Source organism: Peromyscus maniculatus, chromosome 17 (genome assembly GCF_049852395.1).
Source record: "Peromyscus maniculatus bairdii isolate BWxNUB_F1_BW_parent chromosome 17, HU_Pman_BW_mat_3.1, whole genome shotgun sequence".
Taxonomy (NCBI): Eukaryota; Metazoa; Chordata; class Mammalia; order Rodentia; family Cricetidae; genus Peromyscus; species Peromyscus maniculatus.
Window position 1 is genome coordinate 50,468,750 of NC_134868.1, and position 20,631 is coordinate 50,489,380.

Genomic DNA, 20,631 nt, shown 5'->3' on the forward strand with positions numbered 1-20,631 from the left:
AACTCAGGACCTCTGGGAGAACAGTCAGTGCTCTTAAACCTCTGAGCCATCTCTCCAGCCCAGAAAGTGATCATTTTTAATGACTCACCAGTCGGAAAGATGCTCAAGTCCTTTGGAAGCACTTATCTAATTAATCTTGATATTATTCTTGGGAAGAAGGAAGAAGTCATGTGATTGGCAGTGAGGGAAGGGGGAACATTTTGACTATGTCCTATAGCCCAGGCTAGCCTTGAACTTAGGATCTTCCTGCTCCAGTATGGCATGCTGGGATCACTGGTGGCACCAACAAGCCCGACTGAGCCTTTTTACATTTGCGTGACTTGGCTTAACTTATTTTATCTTAATCCTGCAGTTACTGTGCCCTCCCTCTATTAAAATGTTGATAACATACATATCATGATTTTTGTACTAATTTTTATTTTTTAAAATATTGCACTAAAATGTGACAAATCTTAATTACTGGAGTATTTTGCATCTCCTTAAATGTTGTGTCTCTTTGACCTTAGCCTAGTCCTGGCCCAGAGCAAGAGATCGGTTAATTACCAACTGTACATTAAACAAGGGAATACCAAAGCCAGGGTTTCTGAAAACCACCTCTCCAGTTTAACTCGGATGAGTCGTGACTGAAAGAATCATACGACACAGTGATGCTTCAGAGCAAACAGATTCAATCAGTGTGAGACAGTAGAGTGATGCTTCTCATACCTTTGCATTTAAAACTACTTCACTGGCAATGAGGCAGGCACAAACCATTGTTCCCGTTCTTCCTAGAGAGAAAAGAGGCCATTTAAAGAGTCATTGTTCATCGTAGTGTTCAGTGTAAGAACTCACTCCGAGGACCTGGGGAGATGGCTTAGATCTCGATGAGCAGAATGCATCAGGACTTGAACTCAGATCCTAGAAACCATGTCAAAAGCTGCTATGACAGTATCAACCTTAACCCCAGCACACACACACACACACACACACACACACACACACACACACACACACACCATGGCATTCATACATACACACATGCACCATAGTATTCACACACATACACTATGGCATACACACACACACACATACACGCATACACGCATGTGCACACACACACATACACCATGGCATTCACATGCATACGCACACACACATACACACACATTACCCCCCCCACACACACATACACCATATACATTAACCCACAATACATTTTTCAAGGTAAAAAACAATTGAGGAAGAGACCCCAAGGTCAGTTCCTGACACCAGGAGCAGAAACACCTAAAATGCATTTTGTACAAGTAAACGTGCTTGCCCCAAGTAGCCCAAATCACTGCTCTGTGGCTATACCTGGAGCTCAGTGTCGTACTGTGGGTATGCCACATGAGTTGCTGTGGACTTTTCTTCAGTCTCTAATGCTGACATTGCAGTGGAGATCAAGACAGTAGCCCTGTCAGGGCGCCGGCACTAAAGCACTACTTACATACCTGGCTTTTGTAACTAACATAAACAGAACACCCACAGCACCATCCAGCACTTGCAATGCCTATTATTCCTTCCATGTAAGAGCTCTTAATTAAAACAATTTTACCCATGGTCTCATGCAGTCCAGACTGCTCGGAGTCACCACAGGTCTGATGCTGAAGGCCCAGGGCATGGATTTCTTTCCCGTCATCCATCTGCACCCCCACACTATTTTCTTCCATAAATGTCTCTTCTCGTCTTAAGAGATGAGATAAAGACTTGAGGTAGATACTCAAATCTGTCCTCTTCGAGGCAGGCTTGCACAAGCCTGTTTGCTTCTGCCGATTTCTGTGACTTGGGTCTTCAGCAGAGTGATAAATGGCAGGGCCTCAAATCCCACTCAGTTCCCTGACACCTACCCAACACATGAACAATTCACTCTAGAAATAGATGATCCACATGATCCTAAACCACTCAAACATATACCCAAAGGACTCTATATCTACCATAGAGACGTCTGCTCATCCATGTTTATTGTTGCTCTATTCACAATAGCCAGGAAATGAAACCAGCGTAGATGTCCTTCAACTGAGGAATGGATAATGAAAATGTGGTACATTTGAATAATGGAATATTAGTCATCTACTAAGAAAAACAGAATTATGAAATTAACCGCTAACTGGATGGAGCTGGAAACAATCTTTCTGAGTGAGATGTCCCAGATCCAGAATGACAAATGTAGCATGTTTTCTCTCATTTGTGTCTCAGTGGGTAAACAAACCATACTGAAGGGTAGATCCCATGCCCAGCAGTAGATGGACATCACAGAATAAACTCAATGGTGTTTTCGGTTAAATTTTTTTTTTTGTCTCATGTTGATTTGTTTGGGCATTTTTATCTTACTGGTCTTTGTATATTATGGTTTCCAATTTTGTGTGGGCTTTGTGTGCGTGTATTTCTTATTCTTTTTCATTTTTTCTTATTCTGACTTTTAAAAATTGGCCTGTTTGATTTTTAAGGATAGAGAGAAAGGAGGCATAGAGTTGGGTGGGTGGAGAGGTGGGCAGGATCTGTGTGATGGGGGAGGGGAACAACTATCAGAATACAGTGCACACATTTTCAATAAGAAAAGTACTTCTTTTCTAAAATAAACCAGTGACAGATTTAGTAGTCATTCCTGTGGTCTCAGTATTTGGAAGGAGACAGGAGGCCCGCCTGCAATACATAGGTAGTTCAAGGACTGGTTGAGCTATTAATCCAAACTTTTCCTCAAGGAAAGGAAAGAAACAAACAAACCCAAAACAAAATAAAAAAACATCTTTCTGAACAAATAACAGTAACAACGATAAAACCAATAAAATTCTAATGGTTACTTCCAAAAGAAAACATACTCATGGCCAATAGGTATATAAAAATGCTCAACGTCACCAATCATCAAGGAAAAGCATATTAACCACAATAAAATAAGTATAAGGTGATATATGTGTTAATTAGTTGCATTCAGCCATTCCACAATAAATATAATGACAAAATATAATGCATATCATAATATATATATATATATATAAATAAATAATCTCTGTTAATTAAAAAGAAAATATAACCTTAAAATAAATAGTGTTATTCTTTTCTAAAGATAAAACATCACTGGTATTTTTACAGACTTACACTGGCAAGTTAAGAGTAAGATAATCCAAATATTTAGTAAGCAGGGGAAAATAATCGCACCCTTCCTTAACTCTTTCTTTCTCCTTCCCTTCATCCCCATGGTCCTCTCTGCACCTCTGCCATTTCCTTTCCTGTCTTCTTACATCCTTCTGTTCTGAAGCCAGTTAGTTTAAAGGGTTAATGATTAATAGCGTTAGTTCTCATGCATGTTTCTTTTCAAAGAGGGAAATTTTAAAAAGGTGGTGTTACCTTTTCCTCCCATACAGTGAATCGCCACAACGTTTTCAGGATGTTGAGCCATCCAATCATTTACTTCCTTGGAGAACAACAACATTTCCCTGATTTCAAAAATAAGATTTTTCATTCAATTAAAATTTTTTTCCAAAATAGTAATTTTTCTAGAACACCGAGCCTTGGTATTTGGCCCTCTTCTGACAGTCAGCGTGGAGTAAAACTTACTCGAGAGTGGGGACATTATGATCATCAACCATGATTCTGCGGACCCTGTAGTGGAAGTTCTTAGGGTCATAAGCGCTCTCACCTAAATTAAATAATACATATGTCATACATCTATTAACACCTTGTAACACAGCAAATGATAAAGTTCTAAGTAGATTTAGAGTTTCAGTTAGAAAATTCCTTATCTGTCTTCAAGAGTAGTTTCTGTTAGCTCTAAAAACAATTTTTCAGAGTTGCAAAAAAAAAGTTTGGCAATTTTCCTCCTCAGGTAAACTAAACTCATTAAAAAAATATTTTTTTTCAAGACAGGGCTTCTATGTGAAGCTTTGGAGACTGTCTTGTTACTCACTTTGTAGACCAGGCTGGCCTCGAACTCACAGAGATCCGCCTGCCTCTGCCTCCCAGTGCTGGGATTAAAGGTGTGCGCCACTGCCCCACCACCACTCTGCAGCCACTAAACTCATTTTTAAAGCAAGCTTCACCTTTCGTTTTCTAGTGACCTCTCAGTACATAGTCATGAGTGTTAGAAACCGCAGAGCAGAGACAAATGTAGTTGACAGAGATGTCGGCTCCTGAAAACTTTCATTTCATATACAGGCATTGAACAAATCACCAGAGACAGAGTGGTAAACTAAGGAGGTATAATATTCCCAAAGGGTTGCAATTTTGTTTCTGTTTTAACCCAGTGCGCTCTCCTCACCACAACCTACTCCAGGTGGGTTAGAGAGCAGACTTGTGAATGTTTGCACCCTCAATGTAACCTAGAAGGAAGTAAACATTCCCTCACCCTAGAACAGACATCCCCTAACATGGCTCACCTCTGCGCTGCCCATCCGGTCCTTCTAGGCCCACCTAGGCCTCTCTCCTGGGGTACTTGGTGCTGGGTGAGCTACTTTTCCTACCACACGAGGCCAACACAAGATGGGGAATTTTACTCTAACTCTTAAATACTTATGAATAAATGAAATGTAGGAGAGGAGTCAGCAGAACCAATCTGTTCTCTACCTACAGTCACACAAATGTGAGTTTTGTACATACTGCATAGATTGTAGACTTGATAGTGGTCTGGATGCTTGGAGTCAAGGAACCGCACAACCTCCTAAAGAAAGACAGACACAGACGTTACCTATGCAGTGTCATCCAGAAGTAACTAGGAGTAACCAAAAATGGTTACAATTGCTCCACCTGCTTCTCATTGGCATCGTCTAGTGAAAATTCCCTGAATATGAGGATATGTAGATTTTTACATCCTCTGTAATCTGCTATTAAAGAAGGCTGAGATATTCATATTAGCCTCTGCCATGATCTGAATTGAATGCCCCCTATAAGCTCACATGTTTAAACACTCGGTCCCCCAGCTGGTGGTGCAGTTTGGGAAAGTTATGGAGCTTTAGGAGGTTGAGTCTTGCTGGACAAGTGGGCTACTGGGAGAAAGTATTGAGGCTTTATATCAGAGTATCACTTGATCACTTGCTCCTTCCTGAGTGGATACATTGTGACCAGAAAAGAAATTCTCCATGATACATAATAATCAAAACACTAAATGTACCAAAGAAGAAAGAACATTGAAAGGTGCAGGGGAAAAAGACCAAGTAACACACATATAAAGGCAGGCCCATTAGAATACCACCTGACTTTTCAATGGAGAATCAAAAGGCCAGAAGGGCTGCATGGATGTTCTACAAACTCTAAGAGACCATAGATGCCCCCCCAGACTGCTATACTCAGCAAAACTGTCAATCTCAATAGACGGAGAAAGACATTCATGACTGAGCCAAATTTAAGTAGCATCTACCTACAAATCCAGCTCCACAGAAGGCACTAGAAGGAAAATGTCAACCTGAAAATTAACTCTTTCAAAGGGTTCCACAAAACAAGTCTGGGTTTATCTTATCCGTGTTTACACATAGAGTTCCTGCAGGGAACTTTTAATTAGAAAATACTGTAATTAGGCATAATGCTAGATTCCCCTCTCCTCTGCATCACACACCACATAACTAGATTCCATTAAGCTTTTGAACTGCTCCCACACCTTCAAATAAGTTAAACGATTTCATTGTTTTGAATGTTTTAGATGTTTACAATACTCTAAATTTTGGGGGAGATTGCTATTGTTTTTTTGGTCATCATACTTTAGAACACAAATGAAATTCACTTAACTTATAAGAAGATAGTAGGATTTAAACTATAGAAGTGGTTGTAATGAGCCCGGAAGTTCTGTCATTACATAGGCATTGCTCTTTCAGGCGGTAGTCCAGCCTGATGATTTCTGATTGTGTTGAAATGGTTTTACTAACAAATAATCACTGTGATTGCCAAATCTTTACTCCAAGAGCAGAGATTTTCAAACAAGGGTGCACTGGTATAGACTACAAATATAGCTTCTGTTTTTATGAATTATTTGGACTTTTGACTATTTTCTCCTCTCTTCTATTTGCTGTTTCCACATCAGAGCAGATTGCTGTCTTGATTTTTTTTCATGACAGGTCACATGAATTTCTCTCCTGCTAAAAATGCTTGTCTTTCTTTTAACATATTGACGTGTGAAAAGTGACATATTCACTTCATAAATATTTCCATGAGGAAGTTAGAAATGATGAACTTTAATGTTGTAGGGACAGACTTTGCTCCACGTATCCAGGTCCTCTTCAGGGTTCTAAGGAGTGTACTTCAGGATAGCAGAACATTTTATGCAGACATGGAAATGATGAAAACTGCTTTTTAGTCACATGATTTGGAAATTGCATAGAAAGCTTATCTTACATCTTACCGATATATCATTATTCCAATCATGACTTTAATTTTAGAATGCATTTCTACCAAAAGAAAGCTTGGAGTAAATTTCTATTCACATTATAGGAATTGTTATTAAAAGAAAGAAGAATCTCGCTGTTTGGGGTTTTTATTTCATTTATCTAAATATGGAGAACTTCAATTATGGAAAATTAAAATATATATTAAAAACATATCGTTCATTCCCCATGTGGAAAATTTTGAGTTCTGGTATTTTTTCAGAATTGATAAATTCAAGTATGTTTTGTTTTCAAATGAGAGCCCATTAGCTTCTTTCCCACCACATAAAATTGCTTTTCATAAAAGTCACAATAATCGTTGTGGTCTAATGCTTTGAGTCTTACAGATTTTTCTTTTTAAATGTAAGACCTTTTTAACAAAGTAGTGGTTGCCATCTCGTTGCTATAAATATTTTGAATTACTGTGTAATCGTAAAAAAAAACTATATAAAGCTTTGAATATAATAATGTAGCAAATAAAAAAAAAGTTAAGGCTGTTCATCACAGCTGTGTGGCCGGCCCCACGTGCTGGTACCGATTTTCTGGGTTAGCTACTTTTCCTCTTGTTGTGTGCAAACATCTGACAGGAAGCCACTCTAGGGAGAAAAGGGGTTTTGTGTGTTTGTTTGCTTTGGCTTATAGTCCATGCATGGAGGCATGGCAGCAAGTGTGATCCTTCTATAAGAAGAGAGTGGGCAGGAAGTGGGTAGGTCATCAAGCCCCCAAATCTTCCTCCAGTGACCTGCTTCCTCTAGTGACCCACTTACTTCCTCCAGGGAGGCACCAAGTAATAAAGGCTCCACAGTCATCCATAACAGTACCACCACCTGGAGACCAAATTTTCAAACACATGATCCTTTGAAGCATATGTCACAGTAAATTCACAACGTATACATATACATATACATATACATATACATATACATATACATAGGAATAGCCAATAGTTCTACATGAAAAATATATATGTATACATGCTTAAGTTCCAGGCATATTATGAATCCCTTTATACTTTACTCAGTGTAAAAAAAAACTGATCTTAAGGATTTGATGTTTTGGTATGAATCCATCTTTGACTCAACCTGTTTTACCTGTTTACTGATCTACCTATTTAGTTGACCAGAAGACTTCAAATACCTCCCAATCAAATGTACATAAAGTATCTAGCGAAAACTTCAGCTCTGCTACACAATCTACTGCCAGATGAGCAGTTTCTGTCCCTATCCAGAATAAAGAGTAACAAGCCACATCAAGGCCAAATATTAAAAGGTAGTTGAAAATGATTTCCAAAATATATAAAGAACTCCAGAGACTAGATATGAACAAACCAAACAATCCAATTAAAAATGAGGTGCAGATCTAAACAGAGAATTCTTAACAGAAGAATCTCAAATGGTCAAGAAACAGTTTAGAAGATGTTCAACATCATTAGTCATCAGGGAAATGCAAATCAAAATGACTCTGAGTTTCCATTTTACACCTGCAAGAGTGGCAAAGATTAAAAATACAAGCAACATCTCATGCTGGAGAGGATGTGGAGCAAGGGGAACACTTCTCCATTGCTTGTGGGAGTGCAAACTTCTACAGCCACTTTGGAAATGAGTGTGGCAGTTTCTCAGAAAACCGGGAATCACCCTACCACAAGACCCACCTATACTGCTCTTGGGTATATACCCAAAGGATGCTCAATCATACCACAAGGACAATTGCTCAACTATGTTCATAGCAGCTTTATTTGTAATAGCCAGAACCTGGAAGCAACCTAGATGCCCCTCAACCGAGGAATGGGTAAAGGAAACGTGGTACATATACACAATGGAATATTACTCAGCTGTTAAAAATAAGGACACCAGGAAAGTTGAAGGCAAATGGATGGAACTAGAAAATCATTCTGAGTGAGGTAACCCAGACTGAGAAAGACAAACATGGCATGTACTTATTTGTAAGTGGATATTAGCTATAAATAGAGGGTAACTATGCTACAATCCACAGACCCAGAGAGAATAGGTAACAAGGACAGTCCATAGGGGGACACCTGGATCTCCCTGGGAAGGGGAAATAGAAGAGATTTTATGAGTGGACTGAGAGCAGGTGGGGATGGAAACATGATTGATCAGGTTGCGGGGGCACAGAGTGGGAGAGTGCTGAGGGGGGCTGCTGGAGGAGGCATATTTTGGTGTCAGGTGGAAGCCTTGCACATGGAAATCTACCAGAAGTCTATGGGGAGGACCTCAGCTTAGGTTCCTAGCAATAGTGGATAAATAGCCTGTGACCAGATTGGTGTCTGACCCAATTGTCATCAGAGAGACACCATCCAGCAACTGATGGAGGCAGATGCAGAGACCCAAAGCCAAACATTAGGTAGAGTTTGGGAATCCTGCAGAGGAGGTGGAGAAAGGAATGTAGGATCCAGAGGGGTCAAGAACATCCTGGGAAGGCTCACACAACCAACTAACCTGGACTCATAGGGGCTCTCAGAGACTGAACTGACAACCAGGGAACCTGCATGGGACTAACCCAGGCACTCTGTATATATGTGACAGTTGTGTAGTTTGGTCTTCTTGTGAGACTTCTAACAGTGGGAGCAGGGGCTGTCTCCGACTCTTTATTGGCTTTTGTGACCCTACTTCTCATACTGGGTCACCTTGCCCAGCCTTAATATGGGGGGAGGTGCTTAGTCTTACTGTAGCTTAATATGCCATGTTTTGTTGATATTCATGGGAGACCTGCCCTTTCCTGGATGGGGACAGAAGAAGAAGGGGTTGAGGGTTGGGAGCGGGTGGTGGCGGTGGGAGGACTAGGAGGAGGAATGGGGAGGCTGAGACCAGGATATAAAATAAATTTTAAAAAAGTATAACATGGACAGATAGAAAAAACTGTGTGAAATAGCCTCATTAAAGGGTGTAGGGGAAAATGCTGACTTAATTGTCAGCAATCAAAAAATGTCTGGTAATATATGGTGTCTTATGTTTCCCTCAGGGGTTCAAATTTATCTTAATAAACAGTACATGTATATCAGGAAAAAAGATAGCTGAGATGAGTTTAGGATTTTAGGTAAAGTACGTGTGGATTTTCTCAGTGGCTGAGTCTTTGTGTGGCTCCCTACAATCCTCAAAAGTTTTCCTTCAGATGCAAAAGTGGAAGAAGTAACAGTCCCCTTTGAAAGTCTTCTTGCTACAGCTCTACCTTTATGTGTCTACACCTGCGTCACACCCTGCTTCCTCCACCTGTCTGGCACACTCTTTGCTACAGAAACAACAGATGTTACAGTCTCTACCTGCTGAACGCGGTGGCCATTTTTGTTTGCTAACCCTGTATATAGATCCCACATCTGGAGCACCTGGGCTACTTAAAGGCAGCACTGAACATTTCTTTGTAAGTAAAGCTCAGGTATATTTTACCCTCGGTTGGGGAGATAGTTCAGTTTGTACTTTGCAAGCATGAGAACCTGAGCTTGATCCCCAAACCCACCTTAACAGGCTGGATGTGGTCAAATGTTTATAACCCAGCACTGGGAAGATGGAGTCAGGCACATCCCTGGAGTTCACTGGACAGCCATGCTAGCCTTGGTGAGCTCCAGACCAGTGACAGAGCCTGTCTCAAAAACAAAGTGGGTGTTAGCTGATGAACAGCACTCATAGCTGTCCTCCAGCCTCCACACACACATATGCACACACTTGCGCACACATGAACACACACACACATACACACACACACACAATACAATAAAGATTTTCAAGAGAAAAATTATCCTCTGCTTTGCATACTCAAGGTCAGTCCAAATATAATCCTGTATTTATAACATTCTTTCCATTATTTCTCCTTCCTTCCTTTATTTCATTTTCTTTCTTCCTTTCTTTTTCTTTTCTCCTTCCCTCCTTCCTCCTTTCCTACCTTCCTTCCCTCCTTTCTTTTTTTTTTTTTCAAGACAGGGTTTTTATGTGTAGCCCTGGCTGTCCTGAAACTCACATTGTAGACCAGGCTAGCTGGCTAGCCTAAAAACTAAGAGATCTGCCTGCCTCGGCCTCCTGAGTGCTGGGACTAAAAGCATGTGATGTTGGGAGCACAGAGGTCCTTGTACTCAGAGAAGCACTAAGAAAACCAGGAATGTTAGTAACGAATGAGATGTCTCCTCAGTGGAGGAGATAAAAATCAATTGCCTGCATTCCACCTAGAAAGCTGAAGAGTGCATTTTGTTAATGACCTGGTGACCTTTTTGTTGTCTGTTGAGGCAGACCTCACCCACCTTTTACTATAGATGCAGACCTTGCCCAGATTCCCCAGAATGATTATCCCAGACTCTCCCCTCCCGAGATGATTACCCATCCTCAGGGGAGATGTCATAAGTACTCTATGGCCTGCTGACCTCTATTCTATCAGTCAGAGATCACACTAGATTCTAGGTCCTTGAGCTCTAGAACCCACCCTCATGGTCACATGCACTGTGTAAAAGGGTCTCTATGCAGTCATACCTTAAGTTTTATTGTGCACCTGGGATTGCACTGATTGTTGCCTGGAAACCTTTTCCCAAATTGTGTTTTAAATCTGCTGCCAATGAACCACCTGGCATTAGGATCCCCTCAGTCTGATCCAGGCTGAGGAAGTCAACCTGCACCCAGTTTTCATTCTTACCTCTTGGAGAGGTTTGCTTCCCTGCCTGGACACCTTCAGGGACCCCCTCCGTGAGGCACTACATCCTTACCATCCTTTCTTTTTAAAGATTGAGGAAACCACAGGGCTGTTTTAGCATCCTCTCAGGAGTTAAGGGTCCACGGACATCACCCTTGAGTTAAAGTGACATCTGTCCAAGATGTGCAGCTGTTGCTGACCGTGTGTCTGTCCCCTGAAGCTCTCTGGGTAGCCAAGCACACCAGCAGCTGAACTAATGGCTTAGATCTGAGCCTGCATTCTGAATGAAATAAATAGTCATTCAAGCCGGAGAGAGGCTTTTGTGGTAGCTTATGTCTTACGCATTTTATGAAAATAGCTTCTCTTTGAATACTTTGATTAAAACAGTAAAGCAACCAATAACCATGAAACAACACCCTGAGGAGATATCAGTTCAACAACGGATAGAAACCAATAGTCTGGAGCTCACTGGAGAAATGCCTTTGTTTTGATTTTCAGCTACATGAAGGTTTGGGGTTTTTGTTTTGTGTTTTAGCAACAATCTAGCTAATATTAAATATGGCTAAATTGAGACCAATTTTGTAGAAAGAAAAGTGGCTCAATTTAAGTAAGCTATAATTAACTCCAAGTTACCAACTTAATCTGTTGAAAAACAATATTATCGACCAAAGGATGTGTTACCCATAAAGCTTAATTGTGGCGATTTTGGGAGGTGAATTAAATATGACTGAGGAAGCTTCGTTGAAAATTTTGCATTTGTTGCATGTAGATGAACACGGAGCATGTTAACTAGTCTAAACTTAATTATTTTCAAATTCACATATTTAAATTCATATGATATAGTGGCCTAAAAGCCTCCTCCTGGATGCCTAGCGTTCATGGCACCAGAATGTGCCCCACAAGCTTCCAAAGGAGAAAAACACCCAACAGTCCTACCCAGCTATGACACATAGGAGCCCCAACAGTAACCAACACGGCATGACAGCCTAACAGGGCAGCAGTGGTTCCCGTACCTTGGTGATAACCAACAGCTCTCTAATTAGACATAAGAACCTCTCAACAAGAAGGAAACCTAGCCAGCTGGCCAGGGCTACTGAAGCCCTGTGAGTCTTGGAGGAGAACCTATAATGCCACTTTATTAAACCAGCCTAATCCCTAACTACATTCCAAATATTTGTCCTTCTACCCAGAGATAAGCGTCGTCCTCGCCTCTCACCAAGGAAACTTCTTTCGGTAACGTATGGAGACCATTACAGAAAAGCACGATGAACCAAAATGCTGAATGGCGGTGCTCAGTCCCAACTGATAACATCTACAATGCAACTCATGTACCTAAGGATCAAGGCTCATTGAATAAAAGGGGATGGAAAAAATGTAAGAGCCAGAGGATCAGGGAGTTTGCTGGGAGACTGTGTCTCCTAGGAAGGTTGGAAGCTATGCATAGAAAGTCTCACTAACATGACTACCTATGCATGAGCTGAACAAGGACAAAAATAGACATGCTAACGTGACTAGAATTTCCACTAGGGATGATGAAAACCTCACAGAAGGAACTTATCTATGATTAAAATGAAGACGTCTCATTCTGGCTCATTTTACCAAATGTCTTGTCAGAAAACCTTTAAAGAAAGATTTTCTTACTTCTATTGACAGGAATTGTATTTTATTTGTTGTGTGAATGTTACCTTTTGTAAATTTTAGAGAGTTTTTTTATATTTTTAAATAAAAAATTGTATTTACTTAGAAGCATTCAGAATGTCAACAAAACAGCTGCAGTTATTTTTGCAATTATGGAGTGGTATTCAGTTAACAGAACATCAAATATCTTCGTATAAGCTGCAGCAGAGACAACTGAAGATGAAAAAAAAAACCCAAAAAACAAAACCCCAAACAAAACAAAAAAACCTACCGTTCCATATATAACTAATTTGTGCTGTGCACCAACAAGAACCTGCTTTAAATTTCCATACCAATTTACAAGCCCCAGAATTGACCAGGCTAGGCTAGTGGCTATTGAGAATACCACCAGGACAGGGCTAAAGACACATTTGGCAAGTGAGTCCCAGGAAAGGCGCAAAGCTACACAGAGAAACCCTGTCTCGAAAAAACCAAAAAAGACACATTTGGTAGTCTGTTAACTATACAAAAAGAGACACTGTACAGTTTAAAAACAAATCATACACAGCCTTATATTTCAATTTTTTTTAAAGGAGTGAGTTGTGTACAGGGGAGTTAAATGCTTTATAGACAAGGAAAAAACTGCGCTAGAACCAACTTATTCATCATCATCCTCTTTTTCATCTTCGTCTTCCTCATCATCTTCCTCTTCCTTTTCTTGCTCTTTTCATCTTGACCACCCTCTTCTTCGCCGCCCCGGGTTTTCCTTCAGCTCTGTGGGCAGCGATACCCTTTTCGTATTTTCCTTAGCTCGGCAGCCTTCTCTTCACAGGCTGCCTGTCGTCTGCAGTGGTGATGCTCACATCTCTCCCAGCTTCTTTGCCGCATCACCGATGGACAAGCCGGGGTGTTCTCCTTTGATTTGGGGGCGGTACTCCGAACAGAACAAGAAGGAGGCCTCTTGGGTGCATTGGGGTTCTTGAACTTCTTTTTGGTCTCCCCATTGCGGGGGGGGGGGGCGTCAGGGAGGGGAATGTAGCTTTTCATTTCTCTTTCACAAGGAGCCTTGTAAGCCTTTGCCACGTCTTTAAATTTCCCCTTTACGCCAGGCAGTGGCGCATGAAGGTGGATCTCTGTGAGTTCGAGGCCAGCCTGGGCTACAGAGTGAGTTCCAGGAAAGGCGCAAAGCTACACAGAGAAACCCTGTCTCAAAAAAAATTTTTCCCCCTTTTCTTTAGCAGGCATGGTCTTCCACCTTTCTGAGCACTTCTTCGAGAACTCCGAGAAGTTGACAGAAGCATCCGGGTGCTTCTTGCACTCCTTTCTACATTTGCATAAAGAACGCATATGAGGACATTTTGCTTCTCGCGTCTTAGGATCTCCTTTGCCCATGTTTAGCTGATTTTCCTCTGCGAAGCGCAGTCGCCCAGTGCCCGTCTGGCTCTCGCTTGCCCCAGCGCTGTCTCTATGGAGCTCAATGTAATGTACTGCAATGGCCGTCTTTTTATATCTTTTAATAAGTAGTTAATAATGAGATCTCAACGAAAAATGACTTTATGAGTTTGTGAAAAAACAAATCTGAGTGTCCAGTTTGTATGTCTTTCTTCAGCTATACTTATTCATAATTTTGAAATTCTCCTAATATGGATTTTGGACACTATAGTGTATTCACTGACTTTGTGAAGTGGTATATAAGTTTATGATTTCTTTGTGTAAGTGGTATTTTCTATATAGTGATAAATACTAATGTTATTTTTTTTAAAGAATTACTACTATATGGCTGGGCAGTGGTGGCACATGTTTTTAATCTTAGCACTTAGGAGACAGAGGCAGGCAGATCTCTATGAGTTCCAGGCCATCCTGGTCTACAGACATAGTTCCAGGACAGCCAAAGCTACACAAAGAAACCCTGTCTCAAAAAAAAAAAAATCACCATCATACATAACAATATTGGGTGAATCTGAATAATTTATTTTGAGAATAAAAATCTAGTCACAAAAGATGTACACTATGATTCCACTTATGTGAAATTGAAGAAATAGTGGTGACATAATTAAAAATGATTACATCTAGTATGTTAGAATACTGACAAAAATAAGTTAAGTGATTCTTAATACCTTGATAATTTCCAGTCATTTGATATATCCAGTGTCACTTGAAGAAAACTGACTTCTCCCTTTCCCAGAAGCTATCATTTGCAGATTGCTTCTTGGCCAGTGTTGGGACTCTGTGCCCACCTCCCTTCATTGGCGAGGGTTTTGTCTGGCTTGAGCCTGGGCTCATCTTGTACATGCTGTCACAGTCTCTGGGTCCATACATGCATCTCCCCTGTGTGTCTAGAAAATGCTGTTTCCTTTACATCATCAGACCCCAATGACATTTTTAACCAGTTAAATTTAATTTATACTGATAACTTAAAATATAAAAGTTAGACACATTAAAGGAATACTATTAGATTGATCCATAGTGTAATATTTAAATTAGGCCAAGGACATCTGTCTCCTCAAACATTTATCATTTCTTCAGTAAAAACATTCCAAATCTTTTCTGTATGTTTTGAAGTACACAGCACACGTACCCTTCTATGCATAGCACAGCAGAGCATCTTACTCTTGCTCATCTTTAACATAGTATCTATCCATTGGTCAATCTTTGCTTATCACCCCTTTCCTGCTCACTCTCCTCCGTCTCTGGCAAACACCATGATGCTCTCAACTTCTGTGAGAGCAACTTTTCTATATTCCATGTCTGTCTTTCAGGGCCCGACTTAACTCATTTAACACGAGATTCCCGGTTCCAGTTGTATAATCGCAAAGACAGGATTTCATTCTTTTAATGGCTGAACAGTATCCAGTTGTGTTGTTTTCTTGATTCATTCTTTTGTTTATGAAACAATCACTTCCTCTGTTGGTTAAGAACAACGTTGCAGTGCACAGACAGCCTCTGACACACTGAATTTATTCCTTTAGTATAAATAACTAGTATCGAGATTACTTGAACTCACTGCAATTCTATTTTGCATTTCTTAGGCACTTTCATAGTGATTTCCATAACGGCTGTAAAAGTTTAGATTCCTACCAACAATTCACGAGTGTTCCTTTTACATCTTTGTTGGTATTATTGGTTTTGTTTTCTTTGTCTTTTTAGTAACAGTCACTCCTAAATGGAATGTGGTAGTATTTAACTGTATTTAACTGTGGCTTTTACTTGCAGTTCCCTGATAATTAGTATGCTGACCATGTTCCATATGCTTGTTTGTCATATGTCTTCTCAAAAGAACTGTCTGTTTGGGGAAAGTGGCATTTTAATCAATGATGTCAGCTTATGCAACCATGACATACCCAATAATCCTCTAGTTATCTTAGTTCAAGTACACTCTATAATGCTCACATAATAGCAAAATAACCCAGTGAAACATATTCCATCAAGTAATACACAACTGCACTTTGAGAAACACATACACACACACATATATACATACCTCAATAATACACATATATATGTATGCATTTGTGTATATGTATATATATGCGTATATGTGTGTGTATAAGCTTTTATTGAGGTGAATCAGATACTACAGACTACACTAATAAACACATATATAAGGTAACTTTTTAAGCGATAACTTTCAGTTGGAATTTCAGAGAAGAGAAAATAGCTGTGCTGGCCAGTTTTATGTCAGCTTGACACAAGCTAGATTAGATTCATTTGGGAAGAAATCTCACTAAGAAAATGCCCCAGCCATACCGGCCTATGGGTAAGCATGTGTTGCATTTTCTTACTTAGTGATTACTTACTTAGGAGGGCTCAGCCTATTGTGGGTGGTGTCATCTCTGTGCACGTGGTCCTGGGGTATTTAAAAAAGCAAGCTGAGCAAGCCTTGGAGAGCAAGTCAGTAAGCAGCACTCCTTCACGGTCTCTGCATCAGTTCCTGGCTCCAGGTTCCTGCCTTGAGTTCCTGCCCTGACTTACCTGGATGATGGATCAATCCTTTTCTCTCCAAGTTCACGGTGTTTTATCCCAGCAATAGAAACACTAAGGTAATAACATTGCATATTTGACATTGATTTAGTCATCCAAGGATGTCCAAAGTCATGTTCCTCATTATAATTTAGGAATACAATATATGAATATGCATTTTGAAAGGAGTTTGAATGGAGATAACTTGTGTGGGTGGACAATTTTGATCCCAGAAAAGACACTGAGCAGTGAGCACTTGCTATGGGAATTGCCTTCCTTACGTCAATTGGATTTCTGTAGAAGGACTGTCCTCCAGATGATGGAAAGGACATGGCAATAATACGATCTGGAAGTCAAAGGGATGGCTATGATGAATATTGTAATAGAGATGATACAACATGCAAAAACTTCATCTACATATAACAAAACTTTTTTTTTTTTTTTTTTTTTTTTTTTACAAAAAGTAACATTCAGGATAGAAAAAAATAACACATTCTCAGAGTAACCAAAATGATATAATACATTAAATTATCCAATACAATAATAATCATTAAACTGAAACAGTGATCTTAAGACTCAACTGGTTCATTCATGGGCCTCAGATTTTTGTCGGCCTAAGTCTGCGCTCCCTCAGTGCCAGTAAAATGTCTTTAACAAACCAAAGAAAACATCCTGAACTCCAGTAAGCACAGGAACTGCCAGAGTGCTTTTCAGAACATATGAGTCAGGAAATCTGAGGCCAACAGAGTAGAAACCTCAGTTGGTGGAGTTGTAAGAAGCTTGAAAAGTCTCTTGGGATCCTTGAGACCACAGGTAGCTATGAGAGCTGAATAAATGAAACTCCGGCTAAAAATATTTCAGCCAATTATCTACCCCACCTCCTGTACTACAGTAAAGTAGTTCTGGTTTGAAGTGGCATAAGTAGATACTTATTGCCAGGGTCACACTGCCATGATGACATGTGCACTGCTACATAAAGAATGTTTTGAAATACCATGGCAGAAATGAAAGAGAGCGTAGCATCTCTCAATCACACACAAAATGCAAAATCTTTATAAACAGTAGCATCAGGCAAGTTTCACAAACCAGTAACGTAAGTGAGGTCCAGGTCAAACCCATCCTTCTTGAACCGTCTTTTGTTTTTGGAAACCTGCATTGGAAAGTCATAAAGTTGTAAAACATGAATCAGTAGGAAAAAGGACATAATGTAAAGATCTACAACCTCAAAAGCGTTTTCAGAAACAGAAAACAAATGCATGCTGCCACTCACCAGCTGCCTAGTCAGCTTTTCAAGGTGCCTTTTTTGGTGAGCCAGCTGCAAAATTCTTATCAGAATAAGAAGTCGCAGAGGTCGAAATAAAACTGCCAATCTAAGTAAATGTATAGATAAAAAGTTAAATACCCATTTTTTTGGCTAGGAAAAAAACCAGAATATTTGGTTACTACGGATTAAGTTGAACACTTTTATAATTATTTATTTGTTTATTTTGGGTGGTGCTGTGGGTCCAGTCAGAGACCCTGTGAGGGGTTGGCCAGTTGCTCTACCTTGAGTGATGCCTCTACTTCTGTATTCAGTTTGGAACAGTGGTTCTTGGCCAGGACAGTGTTGTTTTACCCCTACGTAGAAGATAATTGTCAATGTCCAGAGACACTTTTGACTGTCATACTATTATGTGGGTGTGTTGCTACTCTATCAAGTGGGTCTAGGCTGGGAGTACTGATAAACCCTTCACCGTGAATGACATCATTTCCCAGAATGATCTGGCCTAAAATGTCAATGGTGCTAAGTTTGGGAAAGGCAGACTCAGAATTTGTGGTTTAACATCAGAGTTTTTCTGTTCTTTTCTTTCCGTGTGTGTGTGTGTGTGTGTGTGTGTGTGTGTGTGTGTGTGTGTGTGTGTTCATCAAAACATTGCTGGTGATATATATATATATATATATATATATATATATATATATATATATATATATATGTATATATATGAACAGGGAATCACTACTACCGGTGGAGACACATCAGAAAACAGACCGAAATACTAACTAAGTATGCTTGCTGGTGTTTCTCCTATCATCAAAAACACCAAGGTAGAAAACTACTGTTCTCAGACACTGGGTCTTTAATATGAACAAGCCATCTGAAAGAGCTCTTTAAAGTTCTTTAAAGCATAGGGTATGGAGTGATGGGGTGGCTTGGCACTTAAGAGCACTTGTTGCTCTTGCAGAGGACCTGGGTCTGGTTCCCAGCACCCACATGACAGCTCACAACCACCTCCAGTTCCAGGGGATTCAATGTCCTTCTCTGGTTTCTGCAGGCACTGCTCACGTAAGGTGCGTACATATACTCACATGCAGGCAAAACATGCACACCCACATAAAATAAAAATAGTAAGTCTTTTTAAAGATAAAGCATGGGGTAACAGGCCCCAGATCCCCGAATTCAGTGGCTCTAAGGTAGCAATTGAGAGGTTTCTCAGGTTGTTTCGAACACACAACACATTTAGTTGAATCCTAGATTGAAGTCCTGGGAAGTTGGGGTACAGAAAGAAACCAGTTATTTGACAAATGAATAATACTACCCCGCAATCTTCAGACACACAGATCTTTTTTTTTCTACATTGCCACAGTAAAAAGGAGGGTAAAGTAGGGGAGAAAAGGAAAAAGGAGGGGGGAAGTAGGGGAGAGGGAAGGGCGAACAGAGAACTCTTCTAGTAGACCCTAACATTTCTGACTTTGCCAGAGGCTTCTCATTTCTGCAACTATACCGCAAAACTTCCTCTCTGTGGCTGCCCACGTTACCTCCTTGCTATGTTTATTACATCTTAGAGATATTAATTAGAGTCACTCAATTATATACATGCTCAACACTCTCTTGGTTATGGGGAAGTCCTAGGACTACAGAACTTCATATCTAAGGCATTTGTGATTGAAGCACAAATGGGAATTTTGGGATAATTTCATAACGTTCTGAAGTTCAAGTTGATATAAGAGGAGTTAAGTCCAGTTTCTTCTCCCCTTTGTACGTTCTCTTATTCAGCGAAAGATTCTTAGTATGTATATCCTCAATGGGCCCCTAAATGCCAACATATTTTAGTTTCAAAGTACATGGGAATTTATATAAATATTTCGCTTTTAAACCACTCATCTGGCACAGTCAAGAGGGTTCAGTTAAAATATTAAATAGAACCAGAGAAAACACAAGAAAACAAAAGAAACAACCCAGAAGAACAGGAGAAACAAAAGAGGAGTTTTGAGAGGTAAGTCGTGTTTCATACCTTGGGATATCTCTAAGAAACTTCTTGTCATAAAGTATGTAAGTGAGCGCAATGAGCAGGGTCACACCAATAACGACGGCATCTAGGGTGTTCAGTAAATCAGAAAAATAATTCTGTCTCCTGGAGCAAGGAGATGGGACAGTGTCAGAGCACAAGATATCCGACTCATCTTCACGAAGAATTCTATCTTCAGCCCTGTTGGTAGTCTCAGGAAGAAGCAGGTGGGTTATCCTACACTCACCTGAGAGTCTAACTGCTACCTGGCTTCTGGGCCCCACCCAGTCACCTGCATATAATTCTGTCCCAAGCACATATATTTTGTGGGGTGTGAAGGTTCACTGGAGTTGAGACCTGGCCGTGCAGCTTTTGAGAATTATCACCTATGATAGGGTAGAGGTACCCAAGCTGTTCATGCTTTTTGTAAGTAACCTCAATAAACTCACTAGTTCACTGAAATAAAAAGAACCCTGTCTTAATGTGTTTAAAATGCATTGTCAAGACTACTAGACTAAGGGGAAAACATCAATATAAAGTTTTCATGTGGTAAATTTATATTTATGTATCTATCTATCTATTGATCTATCACCTATGTATTTATCATCTGTCTTAATATCTACCGACCTATCTATCTGTCGTCTATCTATCTATCTATCTATCTATCTATCTATCTATCTATCTATCTATCTATCATCTATCTATCTATCTATATATGAATCTATCTATCTATTATCTATCTACCACCTATCTAAAGTGTCAGGATAGAACTTCACAGTTGATAAGAGACAGAA

At 40.0% G+C, this 20,631-nt stretch overlaps 1 protein-coding gene across 2 annotated transcripts in view; it reads right to left on the reverse strand.

Annotated features, from left to right (window-relative positions):
• Positions 1–20,631, reverse strand: part of LOC102918693 (phosphatidylinositol 3,4,5-trisphosphate 3-phosphatase TPTE2-like) — an 82,536-nt gene that overhangs the window by 25,071 nt on the left and 36,834 nt on the right. For both annotated transcript variants that reach the window (XM_042262629.2, XM_042262634.2), the window contains exons 15-22: positions 19,844–19,963; positions 17,842–17,941; positions 17,658–17,721; positions 16,853–16,917; positions 4,612–4,672; positions 3,574–3,655; positions 3,364–3,452; positions 706–767 (exon numbers count right to left, since the gene is read on the reverse strand). In XM_042262629.2, coding sequence (XP_042118563.1) covers positions 706–767; positions 3,364–3,452; positions 3,574–3,655; positions 4,612–4,672; positions 16,853–16,917; positions 17,658–17,721; positions 17,842–17,941; positions 19,844–19,963 — 643 coding nt within the window. The remainder of the gene's footprint in view (positions 1–705; positions 768–3,363; positions 3,453–3,573; positions 3,656–4,611; positions 4,673–16,852; positions 16,918–17,657; positions 17,722–17,841; positions 17,942–19,843; positions 19,964–20,631) is intronic.